The following is a 22,872-nucleotide window of genomic DNA, read 5'->3' on the forward strand; positions in this document are numbered from 1 at the left end:
AATGAAAGTTTGTGTGTAAAAGTATCATTTTCCAATTAGACCTTAGAACTTAAGAAGACACTTTATAGTAGAATAATAGCTGTGTAATATTGTACTTTAAAATTAATTTAAAAAATAATTAAAACAATTTCAATTCTAGCACTAAAAATTAAATTAAATTTTCATTTTAACAATTACAATTTTTATTTTAAGCAAATTATTCTCTTGTATAATATAGAGTAATAAAAATTTCATTTAGTGCTTAAAGTGGAACTTAAGATGCCGCAATTAATTTAGAAATAAAAATTTATTATTTAATTATTTTTGTATTTTATATTTTATTCTCTATTGTTTTTCGCCCTTCCTTTTAGGCTTAAGTGAGTTTTTAATTACTTGTTTAATGGTGAAATTAAAAAAAAAGAATTCAACAACCTTGTAACAAATTTTCATAAGAAAATTGTTCCCTTTTTCTATTTTTCTTAATTTTTTTTTGAAGAAGAAGAACAAAAAAGGTAGAAATTTAAAAAATGATTTTTTTTTGTTTTCTTAGAAAGTAGGTAAGGCACACGTCATCATTTTGCTTATTTTTCTTGATTTAAATGATAATTTTTTTTTAATGTTAATAAAAAAACTTACATAAGTTGATGATTAAGATTAATTGTTATGATTTCTAATTAAAATGGATAATAATGATTAATTTTAATTTTGAAATTATGTCGGAACTGACGTTTTTTGTTAGAAATTTAAATTTTTGGAAAAATATTTAATTTTTGAGCATAATTTGTTCTATTTCACAATATTAGTTTCGTACTCAAGTCTTCTAGTGCAAAATACAGACCAAATTTAAATTTAAGGTCTTATTGATTTTCTATTCTGCGCCGAATCTATATTTTCATTCGTATATAAACTGCTTATGTCCCAAATCTAAATCACGTTAAGTCCACAATAGCTCCAATAATAATCAAGCGAGCTTTGATTTCCAGGAATTAGAAATATGTAATTGCAATCAGTCTGGTATTCAAATTTTCATGATTTTTTCCAATTCATTCTTTAGAGAACATACAAAAATTCTGTTTCTATGATTAAGTCAGTTATCAGTTTGTTTTACAAATGTTGTAATTACAAACTTAATTTTATTAAACCCTTAATCATATTCTAAAATTATTCGTTTCATTTTAATAAAGCATTGCGAAAATTATTTCAAAAAAATATTCTTTATTATAATCGCGCTTGTTTTAAGATTGCATTTTTTAATTTTATACAATGAATTGCTCTTCCATTTAAAATTATAATTAAAATTTCTGTTGTACTATAAAACAACTACTCCAAAAGAAGAAAAATCCATTTAAAAAAAAATTATTTAATATGCGAAGAAGTTGTTTCCCTTGTATTATTTTTAAAGTAAATTTTCAACCGAACTTGAATGCCAACCTGTAGGCGGACGGGAGCGTACAAAATTATAATAACAAATTGATTTGTGCAATCATTTTAAAATTATTTTACATTGTTTATACTTATAATAGAGAAAAATAAGAAATACTCGTACATTGGAAAATTTTCAGTGTAGAAGTTCAAAAACGAAAAAAAAAAAATTAAAAGCAAAGAAAAAACATTTATTTATGAAGCAGTCAACAAACTGATTAAAAATTCTTGTACTTATATTCAGAATATAATTTTTTAATAAAATTATTAATTTAAAATATTGTAAGCATGTAATAAACTCTGTTTTAAATTAAATATTTTTTTATTATTCTATATTATTTTTAATTAGTTATTCATTTAATTTTTAATTATTTTTCTTTATCTAATTTTAGTCTTGCTGAAGAAAAGAAAAATCAAGGAAATGACCAATATAAAGCTCAAAATTATCAAACTGCATTGAGATTATATTCGGAAGCTATAAGATTATGCCCGGACACAGCCGCTTATTATGGCAATCGTTCAGCTTGTCATATTATGTTAAATGATTATAAAGCAGCATTATCTGATGCAAGAAATTCAATATCACTTGATGATAAATTTGAAAAGGGTTATATAAGAACAGCAAAATGTTGTTTAGCATTAGGTGATTATATTGGTACTGAACAAGCTATTAAAAAATTTTCAGAAATCTATGAAAATAACAATTCATTGAAAACAGAAGAAGTTAATTGCGGTCATTTAAGAAATTTTGAAGAGAAAATTTCACAAAATTATGCAAAGAAAAATTTTCGTACTGCTTTATTCTTTTTAGATTCAGCTTTGAAAATATCACCAGCATGTATTAAATATAAGATATCAAAAGCTGAATGTTTAACATATTTGGGACGTTTAGATGAAGCAGCTGATATTGCTGTAACAGCAATGAAATGTGATTCAACATCAGCTGATGCTATTTATGTACGTGGTTTAATATTGTATTATCAAGATAATTTTGATAAAGCAATATCACATTTTGAACGAACATTACAATTGGATCCAGATCATAAAAATGCAAAGGAAATGCGTACAAAATTAAAAAAATTAAAAGATAAAAAAGAATTGGGTAAAAATGCATTTAAAGCTGGTAAATTTCGTGAAGCATTACAATTATATACAGAGGCATTGGAAATTGATCCATCAAATAATAATATGAATTGTAAATTATATTATAATAGAGCATTAGTTAATTCTAAAATAAATAATTTACGTGATTCAATTGTTGATTGTACTCAAGTATTAGATATTGATTCACAATATTTAAAAGCTATACTCTTACGTGCCAGATGTTATAGTGAATTGGAAAAATATGAAGAATGTGTTAAAGATTATGAGGCTGCTTTAAAAATACAAAAAACACAAGAAATTAAAAATTTATTAAAAAATGCTAAATTTGCATTAAAAAAATCAAAACAAAAGGATTATTATAAAATATTGGGTGTTAGTAAGAATGCATCAGATGATGAAATTAAAAAAGCATATAGAAAAAAAGCACTTATACATCATCCAGATCGTCATGCTAATTCATCAGAAATGGATAAAAAAGATCAAGAAATTAAATTTAAAGAGCTTGGCGAAGCATATTCTGTTTTATCAGATCCAAAAAAGAAAATGCGATATGATAGTGGACAAGATATGGAAGAAGAAACAACAGGTTAATTGAATTAATTTAATATGTTAATAGAATTTTTTTCAATTATTTTTTATTTTTCTTTTTAGGTTTTGATCCAAATCAAATGTTTCAAACATTCTTCTTTACTAATGGTGGTCCAGAAACTTATAATTTTCACTTCAAATAAATTCAACATTTACGTCATATAATTGATAAAACGAAAATAAATATGAATTTTATATTATGTATACATATATATATGTGAATAAGTGTATATAATTATATACATAAATATTTATATATAATGTGTAAAATTAGTGTTAAATTATTTGGTTCAATTTTATAGAATCTTTAAAACAATTTAAAAATAAACATTAAATTAAAATTAAAGGAAAATTAAAATTAAAGGAAAATTAAAATGAAAAAAAAAAAACTATTAGATTTTAGTGAGGATTAATAAAAAATTCAGTGATAAGAAGGGGTTTTTTTTTAATGATAAGCTTTTTCAAAAATAAAATAAATAAATACAAGAGCAATAGTTATAGATTTGATTATATTAAAGTGAAAATCCTAAGTCAATGGATTCAAATTTTTAATAATTTTGCTTTTCTTTTAAAAGGATCATTGTATGATAAAAACAAAAGATTTATGATTAAAAAAAAATTGGTCTCAAAGAAAGTAATATAATATTGAGTTTAAGTTAAAACAAAAAACACAAAATATTTTTTTTTATTTAAACACAAAATTAATTTAAAATTACTATTTTAAAATTAAAATTAGTAAATTTTCTGAATATTAAAGTAAATTATGCAATATATCAAGTTTAAAATCACTTTCCATTTTTTGTTAAATTCTATATTATTTCATCAATTAAAAATCTTTTTAGCTAAATTTAACAATATAAGAAACCAGGAACTTTTAATATTTTGCAAAAATTGGTTTTGTTCCATAAACTGAAACTAAATCACACAAAAATCTAATCGTATTGTTTGTAGATCATAAAAAAAACTGTTAACTTTACTGAAAAGTTATTAGAACTATAAAAATTATTAATTAAAATTAAATATTTAATGTCAAAGTAGAAAGAAAAGCTAAATAAATAATTATTATACATGAATTTAATTTTACAAAAATTCTTGAACATTTATTATAAAATTAAAAAGTTAAATTTCAAATTTTGTACTTCAATTGATCTTGTTTTAAAACTTTAACTAAACATTATTTTATTTTACTCATATTCATAATTGATTCAAAATACTTGTCACTTTTCTTTTTGAAAGTGATTTCAAGATATTTTTGAAAATATTAACTTTCAATACAACTCAATAACAGAGTTATTTTAAAACTTTCTAAACTAAAAATTGTACAAGAAGTGAGTAAAACTTAAAATGAGTATTTATGAAGATGCATATTCTTTCAGTCACTGAGGTCGTAGGTTATGATTATGTTTGAATTAGAAAAGTATTACTTCCTTTCATGATTTCGTGACTAACGCCTTGTGGATGTTACCCTTTTTTTTGCGCTCGTATTAATAAAAAATTTTATTTTATGTATTTTTCAATCAGTTTTAATAAAAAACAGATCAATTTTGTATGTAGCATTTCTGTGAAGTTGTAACATCCGATTTTATTTTTATTCAAAATTTTTTCTATTAATGTCAAGTGATTTAGCTTTAAAGCAATTACCGCAATGAAGTGATATAATTTAAATTGTTTTTTAATTTAATGATTGAAGGGAGCTTTTAGATACTATGCGTAAACACTCATATTCATTTTAAATGTATGTATTTAAAAAATATTTACACATAAAAATTGGGTTTTCAAAACAGTGACCTCTTCTGTTTTATTCATTTCATTCAAAAGTGTTTAAGTATATAATTTTTTGTTCGTTAAACTTGTTGTAAAAAACTATTATAAAAATAATTTTTTATATTAATATTGTAAAACAAAAGAAAATTACAACTTTTTTTAATTAAAAATATAAAAAATACCTACCTATTGATCACTGATTGCTACAGATTTTGATAATTAAATTAGTTGCATAATTTTCTAAGTTTTATAATTTTTTAATTTGATAAAGTAATATTCTTACTATACAATTTAATTTTTATAAACCTACATAAAAATTACATATACTTACTAAAGAAATAAAAGATAGTCAAAATTAGTATGTTAAACACAATAAATGAATATGTATAAGATATTTATAAAAAATAATTTTTTGAATTAAAAATAAAAGAAATAATTAATAACATATTAATTTGAATGAAATTACATGAAATTCTAGAATAGCTAAATTCAAATTGATTTGAAACGCTATTGAATAATTGCAGGGTTTTTATTTATAATTAAATTTCTTAATTACATTCCCAATAAATAAAAAAAAATTAAAGTATGTTTTTAAAAATAAAATAATACAATTGAATTTTTTAAAAATTAATTTTAATTTTTAATTATTTAACAATTAATTGATATAAGTATCCACATTCTGTTAGTTGCAACACTTGACATAAGGGGTTGTTATTCTAAAAATTTTATAATTTTCTAAATAAAATCAATTTCGAAACTTGAAATTCAATAATGAAAAACAACAAATTTTTTAACAATATCCCATTACCTCAAGTGATACGACTAACAGAATATGGATAATAATTTACTTGAGAAAGAAGAATTTCATTTTACTATCTTATATCCACATTTTCTTTTTTTTTAACTCTGCAGAATATTTCGTAAAATATATGTAATTATGTAAATATCTAGAACAATAATGTAATGGAAATAATTTTTATTATTTAAATACAATTATTTAATCCCTTTTAATTAATAATTTCTATTGAGAATATTGAAATATATTATTGAGAATTTTCAGCGCTTTCGGTTATTTTTGTTTTTTTTTTTTTATATAGCAGCTGTGGGATAAAAAACTTTAAAACCAAAATACGATATGAAATAGAAATTCAAATTAAATTAAACTTAAAATTTAATATTCTTAACAAGATTTAAAATAAAAAAAAAACTGATTAAAGAAATATTTACATTATAAATTTCAAAAATAAATAAAAATATGTAATATGTAACTATGTATTAAATGGAAGTAAACTACAATAAATAAATATTAAAAAATAATATTGATTTTTATTGTAAATACTCGTATCTCTATTGTATTAATTTCTTAAATATGTATTGAGAATTTTTCCCCTTTATCGCATTTAAGATTTGGAAAATTTTTTATTTCACTAAAATATTTCCAGGTCAATATTTTATTTTTATGCTTAAAATTAATTATGAAGTAAAATTCAGTAATCAATTTTATAAAACCGAAAATTAGAACAACCTTCAGTTTATCATAATCACAATAAAACGAAAGATTTAATCTTTCTGGTGCAACTTTAAAAGCAGAATACAATGCACTTCCTAAAAATATTAAACAAAAATACTTAATAATATATACTTTGGAATACTTAAATTTTGGAATCAATGTTGAACACAAGCAATCGTAGAGAAACAGCGTCCTGTAAGTGATTATGGTTATTTCCATTATCGGATCACACTCAATTAAGGGTGCAAGTTTTGTGGTACAACTTTTTCCGTCACCAAAGAAGAGTCAATAAGTCATTAGTCAAGTTTGCTTCACCATGAAGAGGTGGACTAACGGTAACCGCAGAAATAGAGGCCGTCTGGGCAATCCTTATATACGGCCCACTTATGTACAAGCTCAGTATTTCCACACTGATCACGCACGCAATCATTATTTTAGTTTTTTCATTATGTTTTCTAGTTCTTTCCCATAAAATTTTTAGTTTCGTAGAAATAAAATTTTCGTCACCTTTTTTGAATTCAAAAGCTGATTACGAAACAACTTTTTTCAACTACACTGTTTTGTTATTATTGTTGGAATGGAACTACATATTATACTCCTTCCAGACTCCTTCTGTATATGTATAACTTAAATAATTTGTACATAAACTTACTTAACTTGCCTTTGTAACTTTCAAAAATTAAGTTAAATTCTTGTTAGTAAATTACTGAAATTGTTTAGTCAATAATAAAAATTATGTATTTTTAAAGATTATCTTAGACCCAAACCACTCTAAGTAGGTACACGTTTAGAGCGTCATCTATTGTTTTCTTATTACATTCCAACTTTCAAATTTGTTTACAAGTAAGTACATACACGTATAATGCGCCATTATGGCATATTTTATTTGAGTATGACATGACATTAATGAAACTTGACAATTTAGTACCTACCAAACTTCAATATTTTTATTTTCATAAAGTCACTAACAAATCTTTCATGCGAAAATATTTAATTTTATATATATTTTTATTTCGAAATTTAAGTTTATAATATATAAAAAGTTTGAATAAAGGTGAAAATAAAATTAAGAATGAGTTTTGCAAGATATGAAGTAGCCACAACTTCTGGAAACTCGACTAATAGTGAGCGTTTTACATATGAAGAGGTTTTTTTTTTGCTTTTTTAATAAAAAATTATTTATTTGAATTCGTTGCACTCGTAGATAATTTTTTTATTGGACTTATGCGAAAAACATTGTATTATAAATCAAAGCCAAACGAAAGGGTACAATTTGGTACGTGCATTTACGCCAATTCAGCACGAAATGTTAGACGGAGGTAAGTTTTCCATTCATACTTATAATATATTTTGGTCTTTTGCTTTGAAAAGGTATGGATTATATTGTACCAAGCTATTAAGCTTGATATGATGGAGAAAAGTAACGTTAAAAAATGAAACTGTTAAATTAGTTTATTCAATAGAAGTAAGTTGAAGTTTAAATTTAATCAAAATTCCCAATTAATTTTTTTAAGGGTACAATCGAAGTTTAACTCAAATAATAGATAAATTTCGAAAATTGAAACTACGTTTTGTACATTCATATTTGGCACGTAAAAAAGGTAAACCAGCAATGGCCAACCGTTTTGAACACTACAAACGTTTTGAAAAATTATTAGAAAATGCCAAAGTAGACATAGATACATTTATCAAAAAATTTTCTAAAAAAAACTCTAAAATATCCGAAGATGACATGGATTATGAAAACATAAAAGATGAAAGTAATTCAAATAATGCGTTTGATCAGGAAAACTGTGATGATTTCGAACAGATTACTATGGATGATAACGATATAATAGAAAAAGAAATTTTAATAAATGATGATTTTCAAAATGATGATACAGAAGATTATTTAACTGAAAATATGGATATAAAAATTCTACCACATTTTCAAACATCATCTTCATCAAGTTACATACCACGAAATAATGGTATTTATAAAGACTAAAAGTAAATGATTTATTTTCTTTTTTATATCTAAAAACTATTTTAATTTTAGATACAAGAGGTTTGTCGTTATCTGAACGAACCGTAATTTTGCTAGAACAATTAGTTCCGAGTTTTAAGAAAGCACAAGAAGAATTACAAGCAGAATTTTTCCGTCAACAAAAGGAACTTATTCGACAACAACAAGAATGGGAAGAAAGGATTTTAGATGAGGAAAGAGAATATTTTACAAAAGTATTAGCTAGATATAACACCAATTCACAAGATTAAAAAAGGAAATTGAATTGCTTGGCCATTTTAAAAATCGCACTAATTTTTTAGTATAATATTTTTTGTACATATTATATCTTTGATTAATTTCATATTAGAAAAATACTAAGTATTAAATATATTTTGGTAAATAATCAGATCTGTCATGAATTTCACTCATAGAATCCTACGAATTACGAACATAACTACGACGTAGTCTTTTGAATGATCACAAATTCCTTTCGTAAAGATTATGAATCACCAATGGAAGTATCACTTTTCGGAGCGTCACAATCAGTATTTTAATTCTACTATCAAATTTTTATTTACATATATTTTTTGGTTACTATTTCAGTAAGCCATTTCCATACAAAAGGATATTTTTTAAGATATTCATACAATATCTTAAAATATTATTCAATATTTTTTAAAATATTTTTTTGTATGAAAGTTTTGCAGTTTTTTCAGTTATTGAATATTTTTGAAAAGTTGGAAAAAAATTTTTTAGTAATATGAATTCATTTCCATTCATGGTAGTTGTGTTCGTAGCAAAACTTGAAAATTTAATACGACTATATTCTTTATATTATTCAAGTTCTATTCTTATACTCTTTAAATTGCTTGCTACGAGTGATTATTTCTTTCGTAGACTTTTGAGGGTAATTTTTACTACGAACGTAATTGATGATTGTTCCGTTACGAAATATTCGGAGCAGAATTTTATTAATTCGTAATTGATAATATGATGTTCGCAATTTTCCATATTTCAGAGCTACGAACGAAATTCATGATACGGCTATATATGATATTAATCATAATTTAAGGCTATTGAGGATTTCACTCCCTTCTATACCGTATATACATTTTTATTCCAATGCTCAAGGATTTCTTTTCATACAATTTTAGAATAGTTTTCTAATTACAACTAAATATTTTTTTAATATTAACATTTTGTATAAATTATGTATAAAATTTAAGATTTTTATCCATTGAATGCATTATTTTTATTTTAACTGAAAAGTTAATGAAATTTTCGATATGTTTCACTTTGTAACAAACATAAATTTTGTAAATTAACGTAAACTATTCTAATAAAACTAGACCGTAAGAATTTAAAAAAAAAAATATTTAGGGTGAAATCGATTTTAACATTTTTCGTTTAATTTTGGTATATTTTGAATTAAAAAATTTTATTTTTTACTGTATGTATATTTAAAATATATAATAATGGCCAAAAGTAACATGACTAAAATCATAATTAGAAGATTGTATATTAATAAAATTTTATTAAATAAAACAAATTTAAAACTTTTAATTTATTAAAATACTTAATTAGTTTTGCTCTTTTGTCAACATGGTGAATAACTTCGTGATCTGAAATTTTTGGGACTAAATGTTCTAAAATCAAATTTTTTTTGGAGCCCTTACCTATGAGTATGTTAGTTTAAAGGATCATTAAATTATAAGTAAATAAAAATTTTTATTTTGGATTTAGTGAAGTGAATTCACTTGTTACTATTTTTGAATTTCATATAGATTCTAGTTACATAAATGAAATTTCAGATAGACGTAGTTATTTTAAAAATACTTAAAAATTTTTAATAAAATGTTTATATAACACAAAGCTCCTGTAGAAAAACTTATAAATTTTGAACATTGTAAAGCTATTATAAGATAACGATTGAACATATTAATTAAAGAATGAAATCTTTGGGAATAATATACATACTTATAATTGTATATCAAAAATTTTAATCGTAATGAATGGTAATTAAATGGTTGGAAAAATAAAAAGATTAATGAATATATTAATATTTTATACATTGTGTATTTTCAAATTTCTTTATTTATTTATTTGAATTCTTTTTAATTTCTTTCTTTTTTTTCATTTTATATTTTTATTTATTTTCATTTTTATTATCTTTTAAGTTAAACAACATTTATATATTATATAAAATAAAAATAACAACTAGATTACGTACATTCAGTATTAGAACGTTTTTCTTCTTTTTTTTTCAATTTAATATTTATCTCTGAAATAATAAAATAATTTAATAATAATAATGTATAAAAAAAAATTCTCAATATTACTAGAATACATTAAAATCACTTTTGAACGGTTTTGAAAATTACATAGAATTTTTCTTGTCTTTTTTTTTGTTATTTAATTAATTATCTTTTAGATTTCTTTTCTATTTATATAATTAATCTAATATTTAAATACAGATTTTTTTTTCCATTTTTATTATTTCAGTACATATAATAATATAAATGTCTATTTTTAACATATTTATACATACATATATTTCGAATATATGTACATATATAATTAAACGGATATGTTACTTAAAAAACTACATTTGATACATTTACAAATTGCATTTTATACGTTGTTTATTTTTTTTTTTGCTTTATAAAAAATTAAATTTAAAATTATAAAATATTTTTAATTAACCAGCATTTTCTTTTTTAGGGCAAACATTTGCACTTCTATCTAATTCTTTAAATTGTCCATAAAATAAAACATCAGAAATTAATTTTTCTGCAATTATCCTTTGAGATTCTTCCATACTACGTAATTTTAATGCAACATTTAAACCAATAAAATCACAATCATCTTTATCAGCTAATGACATCGATTGATTTTCATAATTTTGAAATAATTTCGTTGTTGATGGTTTTTCAATTGATGTTGCTGAAGCTGATGCTGATAATGGTGGCGGTGGTAATAAACCAGGCCATCTATCTAATTTTTCATCCTTTTGTTGATTATCTGATGTTGTTGAATGATGTGATTGCTGTTGTTGCTGTTGTTGTTGTAAATGATGATGATATGTTTGATCGTTTGTTGTTGAATGAAAATTTAATTTTTTTTTTGGTGATGTATCACTACTACTATAACGATTACGTCGAAAATCTAATATTGAAAATCTTTCATCATCGTCATCATCATCAACATCATGATCATTATGATTAATTATATTTGTATGATCATTTGAACGTTGATAACTTTGATCGATAATACGATCACTATTATGATGATCATCATTATCAATACTACTACAATCGAAAACTTCTTCTTTAACATCTTGATGATAATTTAATGAATCTGAACGTTGTCTTATATTATTATTATTATTATTATTGCTATTATTATTATTGTTATTATTATTTATATTACTATTATTATTATTACTATTTGTATGTTTAAATGTTGATGAATTATGATGGCCACTAAGTAAATTTAAAGGATCAACATTGATTTCAACCATTTCATCTTCGATTGTTGAATTTGCTGATTGCTGTTGTATTGAATTATTATGATGCTGAAGTATACTATTACTATTATGATTAATTGATAAATCTTGAACGGATTGTGGACCTGTTAATTCTGTATCATTATTCATTGATAAAGAATTATTATTATCTGATTGATTATGAATATCACCTGTTGAATGCCATGATGCTAAATTTTGTAATGATGATGTATTTTGGACTGATTGTAATGGATTATATCCTAAACGTAATTGCATCTAAAATTATAAAATAAAAAGAAAAACAAGAATATTAATTAAAAATATTTTTAGAATTTTTTTTTTTAATTTTGTTTAATAATTTTTGAAGACAATTAAATAAATATTCGGTATTGGCTAAATTATTAAATTATCTTAATCCTTTTGTAATAATATCAAATGTAATTAATTGGAAAAACTTTCTCTTGGATACGCAGCGGGTAAAATGGGAATCTGATTTTACATTATAGTAATATTTTCTGCCTATAAGGTAGAACTATTTACGACTATTTTTTAAAAATTATTTCCTGGAAAGTAACGCGAAACTAGTCGAATTTCCCAGAAGCATAACTGAACTACTCGACTCCTGTATGGAGTCAAATATATTTTACATAGAGACTGTTAATTGCCCTAAAATTTTTCTAATAGAAATTTATAGCATTTTAAATATTTATCATAAATAAATACTTTTAATTTTATTTCCAAATCTATGTCCCTAGGTTTATGCGTTAGACGCTAGATTATTTTAGTTTCTTAAATATATTAAATGCGAACAAAATCGTATATTTTAAATAGATTATCAGGTTTGTAAACTAGTATAAATTTAAGTAAATAATTACAAAAATTTATTTTATTATCTTAAAATTTATTTATTTTAGAATATTTGTAACGATTACTAATTTGATTGACACAATTAGTATAGCATTATATATACTAAGTATTTAAAATTATTTAATTTAAATTTATTTACATGTCCTTGAATTGATAGTATAATTAAAATAAAAATTTTTATTTAATTTTAGTTTAAAATTTGAACAAAATTTAAATTTAAATCATCTGGAATATTGAAAAAGTAATTAAGAATATTGTGCTGATTGGGAAATTTACAAAATGATAACCCAAATTTTTATTGACAAATTTAAAGAAAATAAAATTAAATTCTTATTTACATATGTGAGTATGTTAGTACATATGTATACAATAAATACTTTATGTACAAATAGTAAATATTCTTATTTTTGATACACTATGCTATTACAGTACTTAAATATACGTATAAGTATTTTAAATTTTCTTCCATTTTGAAAATTTTTAATTTATATTTTTGTAAGTATGTATATTTTTTCTTTATAATAACTTAAATAATATGAATGTACGTACATGTATTACGTATATATAGCGAATTTTATATTTTTACTTCAATCCTTTATTATTCAATCCAGTTGAAAAACTATAGATACTCGTATTTCATGCCATAATCCCTACATTTATCTATGCACATATGTGTGTATATCCGTATACTTTTAAATGAGCCGGGGAAAATTTTCAGTCAATAATAAGTAATTTATTCTTCGATATATTTTCATTACATATATTTGCCAATTGTTCATATATATGAATGTAGTTATGTAAGATGTAAAAATTCTTTTATTTTACCTTTTGTATAATGAAAATTTTCAGAAGCCATTTTTGTTTTATTATTTTTTTTTTAATATAAAATATTTAAATGCGTTCATTTATTAATTCATCAATTATTATTTGTAGCTATTATAATAATAACTGTTATAATAACGTTGTTAAATCGTATTCTTGTGTATATAAATCGTAAATTGTACTTATACCTATGCTTATACTTCGGCATATATACGTCGACAAGTTTACGTATTTATATTAAATTCTTACAAATTTATTAAGTATAACAATTCAGGTGAAATATTGCGACTTAAATTTTGCAAAAAAGAAAAAAATTGCTAGTAAGTGGATAAGTAGGTAGTTTTCATAAACTAATTTTAAAATTAAAATTTTCAATTTATATTTCATCAGACAGGATGATAAGAGAGAGAGAGTGATGATCGAAGTTCAATACCAATAAAATACACAAAAACAAATATTCATTATTATTATAATAATTATAATCTAATAATTACAAAACAGAATCATGCAAATCTGTCTATAAAATCTGTCAATAATATAATTGCATTGTTATTGGAGGTTTTTGTCAATTCAGTTTTAGAATAATTCAAATTTGTACTCGTAGTACGTTCGAAAATTAAATGGGAAATTACTCGCTGTAATAAAGTGCGAAAATTTATTTTGTAATAAAGAAAAGTCAGAAATATGTTAATTCAAATTTTTCTGCCGCATATTGATTTTTTTTTTAATTTAAAAATTTTAAAATTTTAATTTTTATAACACTGTCATTTATGTCATTTTCGAACGACTGATTCTGAATTCATAGACTGAGTAAACATAAAAAACTTGGTTAAAGTTTTTGCAATACTGTTTTAGACTGCGGCTTAGAAATGTAAGCTATATTTCAGAATTTTCATTTCAGCGTACATAAACGAAAATCCCCATTCTTATAATTTAGCTATACTTAATTTTTTTGTCCTACACACTCTTATGTTAATACATTTACAGTTATGTTCTTAAATACAATTTTATCTAATATAAAGTAAGTGTCTTTAATATATATAAACATATACCGCAACAAATTCAACTTTAACTTGAGATATTTTACATGTGGGGCACAATAATCGGTCGTGTTCCCGATGAATAATTAGATGAATAATAATTTTTGAATAATTAGATATTTAGCAATAATATTTTTTTATAAAATTATTTAATCAAAATACATTTTAATTCATGATTTTTCGATTAAAGATAAAATGTAAAAATGTACCCTAATTCTATTCGCAAATGTTTGTGTTTTTACTTACATAATAATATATAATATGTAAATATTTTAAGTATACTTAGCATAAACATTCTGTACGTCCTTTAATTTTAGAATCTAAATTCCAAAATATTTTAGTGCGCGTGATAGGGTTTAAAGACCATATTTCATTATTTTTTAATTTTTTTGCAAGTTCATGTGAAGATAAAAGCTTTCGTTTAAAAAAAAATGAAGCAGTTCAAGGTAGATACATAAAATTTATTTAATAAAGGTCCTAATTATCAATATTGTTGCTTTCAATTCAAAATGTACATATTAGTAATGTTCATTAATTAAAGGAAAATAAAGTTTTTTGGTTATTTTTGCGGAAGCTTAACATGCTCGTTGCCACAGTAAATAAAGTTTTGTGAAGGAAATGAAAAACAAAAATTATTTTGTGGTTAATTAGTAACGTTACTTTACTGTACTCCTGTCTGAAATTACGATTTATTTGCTAGGCTTTAAGTAATAATTTTCTATTTATTAGTTTTGGTGCTAGTATGAGTATAATAATAAGGAACGAGAATTTTTCTTACATCAGAAGAACATCTGATTGCTTCTTTATTTTGGAAGAATTTCATTTGATGATTTTATTTTTTTAATATATGAAAACAAAGAAAAATTTTAAATGTATAAAACAATACTAGTAATATACAGTCGAACCCGTATATAAGCAACATTCGTATAAGCAAAACTTCTTTAGTAGCATAAAAGAACAGGCTCTTTTTAAAGCTATTTAGCCATTTTTTTTTGAGATCATAATGTAAATTATGGCAAGCAAAGTAATTTTCTATGGTTTTATAAATGAATTTTTACTGTATTTTAGTACAAGAATTTTGATACAAGTTATTATTATTCTAGTTTTTATTTTTTTTTAAGATTTCGGTTTTTTTATTATTTGAAGAGTCTTTAATATTTTGGGTTTTTCTATAAGTAGAAAATATCTTGTGATATTAAATGCACAATATGAATGATAAATAATGAACGCACATTTATATACATATGTATGCATATGTATGTATATAACATTTATAAAACTTGGTATTTTTAAGTTTCTTTTGCCGGTTTTTTTATTTCTTTTAAAAATTTCGAGGACATTATTAAATTTAAATACGCAAAAAATACTTACATAAATAAAATATAAATATTATTGTGTGTTTTCCCTTTAAAAAAAAACAAGAACTAATAAATATATAAGTAGTTGTCACAATTCAGAAAATATGAAAAATTTTAAGATTTCGATAACACGTAATAAAATTTTAGAGTAGATTTTATTTTATAGCTAGGTACTATTTCCACTAACCGTTTCGAATTTATACTAAGAATAATAAATTGCTGATCAAGTTTTTATTAAATGGTATTTTGAAAAATATATAGAAAAGCAAACACATTGTTCTTGATTATAGCTATAGGCTGGCCAGCTGTCTTAGATCGTAGTTCTGAGTCATGTATTTTTATATGTTTCGGGAAATGCCACAAGAATTTATATAATGTGCTCTCTCAAATTTAATTAATGTAAAAATTAATGTACACTCTTTTTCTTCACCCTTTGAATTTATACGGGGAAAATCTTGCAAAATGATATAAGGTTTCAATACGATAAGTTTAGTAAATTCTTGGGTTGGGTTCATTTAGCATAAATATTTTTTTGAACTTAATTAATCAAATCAACTTGGTTGGATGTCTGAAGTGAATATATAAATAATTTGAACGAAAGATGCGATTTTATTTTCAAGATTAATGTTGGAGTTAGAAGCTTATAAATAGAATATATAAGGTGTTCCATTTATTTCGATGCTTATATACTTGGTTTCTTCTATTGTGATATTCCATTTCGCGCTTATAACGAAAGTATTATTAGAATAAAGAAATATAATTGAATACTTTAGTAAATGAGTATAGTACGCTTGCCATAGTGTCACACTCCTTTGGACCTTGGGCGCCCATAATGTAACGAAAAATCAACGGATGGATGAGTTGACTGGTTGTGGCTCAGTAATGGATATTTTTGTGACGGAACGGGTTTTTGTTCCCATCAACAAAGTGAAAATAAATATATACAGATATTATTTATCGTGAGCTGAGTTTAAGATGTGGGCAAAATACGATCTTAGGAAATCGGATGGGTTTCTGGCGATGTTCGTTAGGGTAAGATGCGGATAGATTGGGATTGCCTTCCAACACAAAGTGTAGCAGATGCCGAGAAATGGATAAGAAGGAGACTATTTTCCACTATCTCTGCGAATATCCAGGTTTGGGTGAGGCCAGAATGGTTACGTAGGGCATGTGTGATGGTGTTGGACGAGATATCGAATATTATCGAGCATAGGGGATTTATAAAGATTTCTCAAGAGAATCGAGTGACTTAGATATACCGCCTGTAATCTAGTGATCACAAAACAGCACATTTGCAAAAATTGTGTTGCGATGAACCTGCTACGTTGACCACCTAAACCAACCAACTAATCTTAACAAATCATACTTTTAAAACGATGTTCTGAAGATTTTTTTCAAGATAAATTTACAACAGCATTTTACGTCCTCTTTTACGTTATGTTGATGGTATACGTTCCGGATTTAATTACAATTAATATGGTCAGTTTAAATACTGACTCAAATAAATGTAGGTAAATCCTGTATACTTTCAGAGAATAACTTAAATTTTAATTGATAATAATGAACTTACATTTTATATGCAAAGTATCAAGATAATAATACGAAAAATTTACAAGAATCGAGATGATGATCAAGATTTTAAACTTTTAATTAAAAATATAGGTGAGAAAGAAGAAAAAATTTAGTTTACTTTAAACATATATGCATGCATACATACATATACATAGTTTTATTTTTGTGATTTTGAACGCAATTAGAGAAAACCAGTTTTGATTAGGTGCTTCCATTAAATATTAAGCTAAATTTCTAGTATTTTAAAGAAAATTCGAGTAAATGAAATATTTCAAAGTAAATGAAGATGATTCAATGGGTAAATATTAAACTAATAATGTGTAAATACTAAAAAATATGTTTACTTAAATAAAATCCACAAAATGTATTTATGTAAGTATTACATGTTATGTAAATAATAATTGAGAAACAAGAAAACTTTTTATTCATATGCACGTATGTATGCAAATATGTATAAGTACTCATATATAAATAAGAATAAAGAATTACTTATTGATAATCGGTTCGCAAAATGTACTTGCTTATATAATTTGTGTAATTAGCACGATCTTTAAGTGGAGGTAGTAAATATCAGAGTTTTTATGGTTCAAACTGTTCTGAATTTTGAATTGTATTAAGTATTGCTCACAATTGAGTCTAAGATTGTATATGCCATATTGTTTGTAAGCTTTACGTGATATGCAGACGCGGCCTTCTCAGAAACGTACAACTAAATTTCAATAGACTGAATTTAATTTGATCATTTGAAAAATTCATCAGAAAATAAAAATATCTCAGCTATAACTGAATATAACGTATCAGCTAAAGTACTTTTCCAAACCTGCAGTATAGACAACAATTGTATTCATATATTGTTGAATACCAAGTACACCCAATCACACTACATATCCATATAAACAACTAATATATACCCACATATACATATCTCAGGAAAATAAGCCTAATCGTCCAATATAAGTAGAGTCAAATAGGATTCCATTGGAATTATGACCAAAATATAATGGGGGCCATTATGATCAAAAATTTTATTCAAAAATCCAGAAACTTTATTAAACAATTAATGAGAAAATGTAGAATTATGTAATAAGCCATAAAAAATTAAAATGCGGGAAAAAAGTTTAAAATAACCTCGGGTAAGTCTAGTATTTCTTTTAGTCAAAAATGTAGGAGAACTTAAGAAAATCATCAGGGAAATAAAGCGTTTGTTTGTGTAAAGAAGTTTAAAAGAGAGAAGTCGGGATAAATTTAAAAGAAAAATATTCGTTGAACTGAATTTGATAGATCGAATTTCAAGGTATGAATTTCGAATACATACTATGTATTATCATATGTATTTTTAAGAATGTATTGTATGTACAAAGGTACATACATACATAAATATTGAGTTACCTGAAATGCTAATAATTTCCTTTGTTTGCATAATTATTATGCTATAAAGGTTATTCCTTGGAAAAAATAAGGATTATTAAAGATACCATTGCTAATTCAAGTGTATTCAAGTTTTTGAAGAATTGTAAATATGTATCTACATATGTATACACACTTCTGTATAATATACAAACTCATATTTTATTTATAGGCTTATTATTTCCGTGAAATTTACGTATGTATGTGCATATACATACTTAGCTACTTATATTTTCCCATTACACATTTACAAAATCATATCTAACTCATACAATATGTATATATGTATGTATGTATATACAATTATAATCTTATATAAACCACAAAAGTATACGGGCCTTTATAAGCATGCATTCCATATTTTCATTTTATTTCTTTTCAAACAAAGATAATTACGTCGCCATCTATTATTCATACAGTAAAATATTCAAACAGTTAGTTATTTCATACATTCATACATACATACATACATTAAATTTTTATTTATTTATTTTTTTTTCTTTTAATTAAGTTTAATTTTTTCTTTTTATTATTTTATTCTTTCTTTGTGTCCATTATTATAATTTAAAAATAGATAACAGATGGACATGTCTCACGGAAAAAATAATTTTTTCTTATTATTATTTTTTATTTTTACAAATTTTTTCTACTAGATATGTAAGTAATTTTAAAATACAAGGAATATTTGAAAAGTAAATTTGGAAATATTTCCAAACAAAAAAGTATATTGACTTTTATTACACAGGTATAAATAGAAGGAAATCGAAAGAAAAAATGTGGAATAACAATAAAAAAAAAATGAAAAAGCTTTCAATTTCTTTTCAACTGTCAACAAGTTCCCGCCATTTCTAAGTAAAAAATAAACACAACAAAAAAAAACACAGAGAAAAAATTCATAACAAAACAGAAAGCGACTAAAAACAAACCAAAAACAACAATGATATGAAAAATTCCTTATCTCATGTTATCTCACAAAAAAAAAAAATTAAGAGAAGCAAAAATAAAAGTAAAGATCAAAACAAAACAGAAAAAAAAAAATTTACTCTTGTAATTTAAAACGTAAAATAAAAAATATAGAAAAAGTAAAAGACCAAAACAAAAGACAAAAAAATAAAAAAAAAGTGTTGTTGACTCATGTACAAAACATACACACGTACCGTTCAAAATAAAAAAAATATCACATACATACATACATACATATGTATGTATGAATATACACGTCCGCATTTTTCCATATGAATTCACTTATACTTGTGCATTAGTAATTTATATGTATGAGCATATATTTATAAATACATACGTATATATACATATATATATGAATAAAGAACATATATTGCATATGCGTGTGTGTATTCATTCATAAACATAAAACTTTAAGTTTTTTTTTTATATGGAACAAAAAATTTCAGCAAAAAATTGTATACAAACAATGTATATACATTTGTGAATATGGACATGTGGGTAACGTATATAATATACACATCTTGTATATGAAACAATAATAGAGAACGTATATTGTGCTCATGTGAGTTACCTGCGTACATACATATATGTACGTACATATTTATATGTATAAATATAATATTGAAAATTTTAATAAAATTTTGAGTATTCCCTTAGAATAGATGAAGAGAAATGAAAGGGAAACTTTACTTCAAGGTCAAAATAAAAAAGTCTAAACTTAAAAACAACTGGAACTATGAAAAACATATGTATGTAATAATTTGTTTTTACACTTAAAATTTTTAAAGTATTTAATCTAGTAGATTTACTCCTCAAATTGAGCATTTAACGCCTAACTAAAAGCAACATGTTGAACGAAAACAAACCTGTGGAAGCAATAAAATATTGACCCTTTATTGTAATATAAAAAATAAGAGTGTAATGTAAATACATATGTATGTATATCTTCATAAGGTATGGTCAGTCACATTTTTTTAAGCTTTAGCAAATCTAAAATTATACTTAAATGAGTTCATGCCTACCGGTGAATAAATACAACTTACTTTGAGTTTCGTTATATTTTTTTTTTCTTTAAAACTTCATAACTATAAGTAACCAAGTAAAATAAATCTTAGCTCTGCTAAAGAAGAAAAAGTCTAAAATATATATATGTATATATAGTTTCTTTAAATGTAGGGACTGCGTTTGTGATGTACCTAGGACTCAATGTGTTGATGTTCACTGATAAGTATGTTGTAAACTTAAAAAGTTTCAAACATGATTTTAAATTTTCGGCCTCTTTTTGTAATCTCACAACTCAGTTTTAAATGGTTTTTAAGGGCTTAATTTGTAAAGCATTAAAAAAAAATGATATAAAAAATAAATTTGCTAAAAATTATTCACTTATGTAGCAGCGTAGCAGTGATTAACTTAAAATTATTTTGTAGCTTTCAACACATGAAGATCTGATAAGTAAACATAAAATTGCAAGCAAGCATTTCACTTTTCAATCCAATTGAGACCGAAAACTAAATACTTAAATATCATTATAAATAATGTAATTTTCAAATATGATAATTGTAAAACACCTCCCTCTTTAGCAGTTGCTTCAATTCCAAATAAAATTAATTGTAAAAGCGAAAATTAAGAGCAATCAATCACTCAGCAAAATCGGCCCCTGATGGTTACTCTATGTCGCATGGTTTCAAAGTTATAAGTATTTATTTATATACAGAAAAAATGTGGTACCTTTTTTCCAACAGGCTGTAGCTCGAGTATATATATCTATATCACCCCTCCCATCATACAATTTTTTTTTTTGAAAATTGATCACAGAAGCATCCCGGCAGCGAAACGTCCTGTATACATATACATACATTTCTCTACTTGTACTAAGTACATTTTATTATTTTATAATTTTGATATAGTATGTACTTATGTAATTTGTTTTGTAAAAGAAACTAAACACATTTCTAAAGTACTACTTATTGTAGTCACTTATAAAAAAATTAATTTTGCTAAATATTCAATAACAATGCATAAATCGCAATAATAATAAATACTCGTATATCTAGATAAGTATGTGTCAGTATAAATACATACATAGTTCCAATAATTTACAAAAGAAATACAAAAAGAGCAAATGCGATCAGAATAATATTTATATTAAGTAAGTACTTAAGTAGATTTTAAATAAAAAACTTACCGCATTTAATAATTGTAAAGCACGTTGTTGTTTCTTTGGTCTTAAACCATTTTCCATAAATGAAAATTTTTTAAATGCATACCATCTTGAACATTTTAATTCACCTTTATATACTTGCATTAACATTTTATGTTTTTCACGACGATATTGTGTTAATAAAACATTCATTTTACGTTCAACTTCTGCTTTTGAACAACCAAAACGTTCAGCTAATCTACACCATGATTCTTTTCTTTTTAATTTATTTTTATAAAATGGACTTGTTTGATCCCATAATGCTGGAAAATTTTTATATTCATCAATTAATCTTAAACATATTTCATTACTCCATTCCATATTACAATGATTATTTGATTTTATTTGAAAAAAATTATTATTATTTGTTGCTGATTTATTATTATTGTTATTATTATTATTATTACTGTTATTATTACTATTATTATTACTATTATTAATACTATTATTTGTATTATTTTCCATATTAGATATTAAATTAAAGTTATACATTAGTAATTTTAATAAATTCAATTTTGAATCCAGTATGATGTATAAAAAAATTTATTAATTGGAGAGATTGGAAATTCAATTTTCAATATTGCTGGTATTTAAACGATATTGTATTCCAGATGTCTATATACATATATTACATGTAAATGCTTATGGTACATTAAAATATGTATGCATATGATATTTATTATATTGTTGATTTTGTTTGTTAGAATTTATTGATTTGCAAATGAATACTAGATATACTTATTTATTGTTGAAGTATGTACAAATAAGTATATGGTGATTG

The 22,872-nt window shown here is 23.6% G+C and overlaps 3 protein-coding genes across 5 annotated transcripts in view; 2 read left to right on the top strand and 1 right to left on the bottom strand.

Moving 5' to 3' along the window:
• The window catches only part of LOC129615290 (dnaJ homolog subfamily C member 7), a 57,003-nt gene extending 50,829 nt beyond the window's left edge, over positions 1–6,174 (top strand). For all 3 annotated transcript variants that reach the window (XM_055530418.1, XM_055530419.1, XM_055530420.1), the window contains 2 exons: positions 1,794–3,091; positions 3,157–6,174. In XM_055530418.1, the coding sequence (XP_055386393.1) occupies positions 1,794–3,091; positions 3,157–3,236 (1,378 nt within the window). In that variant the 3' untranslated portion in view covers positions 3,237–6,174. The remainder of the gene's footprint in view (positions 1–1,793; positions 3,092–3,156) is intronic.
• A 1,143-nt stretch (positions 6,175–7,317) lies between these two features.
• LOC129615411 (uncharacterized) lies at positions 7,318–9,051 on the top strand. The gene is made up of 4 exons (XM_055530611.1): positions 7,318–7,514; positions 7,572–7,686; positions 7,882–8,337; positions 8,406–9,051. Exons 1-4 carry the CDS (start codon positions 7,440–7,442, stop codon positions 8,621–8,623), a joined length of 864 nt encoding a protein of 287 aa, XP_055386586.1. The 5' UTR covers positions 7,318–7,439; the 3' UTR covers positions 8,624–9,051.
• A 1,811-nt stretch (positions 9,052–10,862) lies between these two features.
• On the bottom strand, positions 10,863–22,569 carry LOC129615378 (ras-related protein RabX). Its single transcript, XM_055530544.1, has 2 exons — positions 22,077–22,569; positions 10,863–12,135 (listed from the first exon to the last, which is right to left on the bottom strand). The coding sequence occupies exons 1-2, from the start codon at positions 22,554–22,556 to the stop codon at positions 11,053–11,055; spliced, it is 1,563 nt and encodes a 520-aa protein (XP_055386519.1). The 5' UTR covers positions 22,557–22,569; the 3' UTR covers positions 10,863–11,052.
• Positions 22,570–22,872: the final 303 nt, after the last annotated feature.

The sequence above is a fragment of the Condylostylus longicornis genome, unplaced genomic scaffold (genome assembly GCF_029603195.1).
Source record: "Condylostylus longicornis isolate FDR11 unplaced genomic scaffold, ASM2960319v2 ptg000135l, whole genome shotgun sequence".
In the NCBI taxonomy this organism is placed as follows: domain Eukaryota; kingdom Metazoa; phylum Arthropoda; class Insecta; order Diptera; family Dolichopodidae; genus Condylostylus; species Condylostylus longicornis.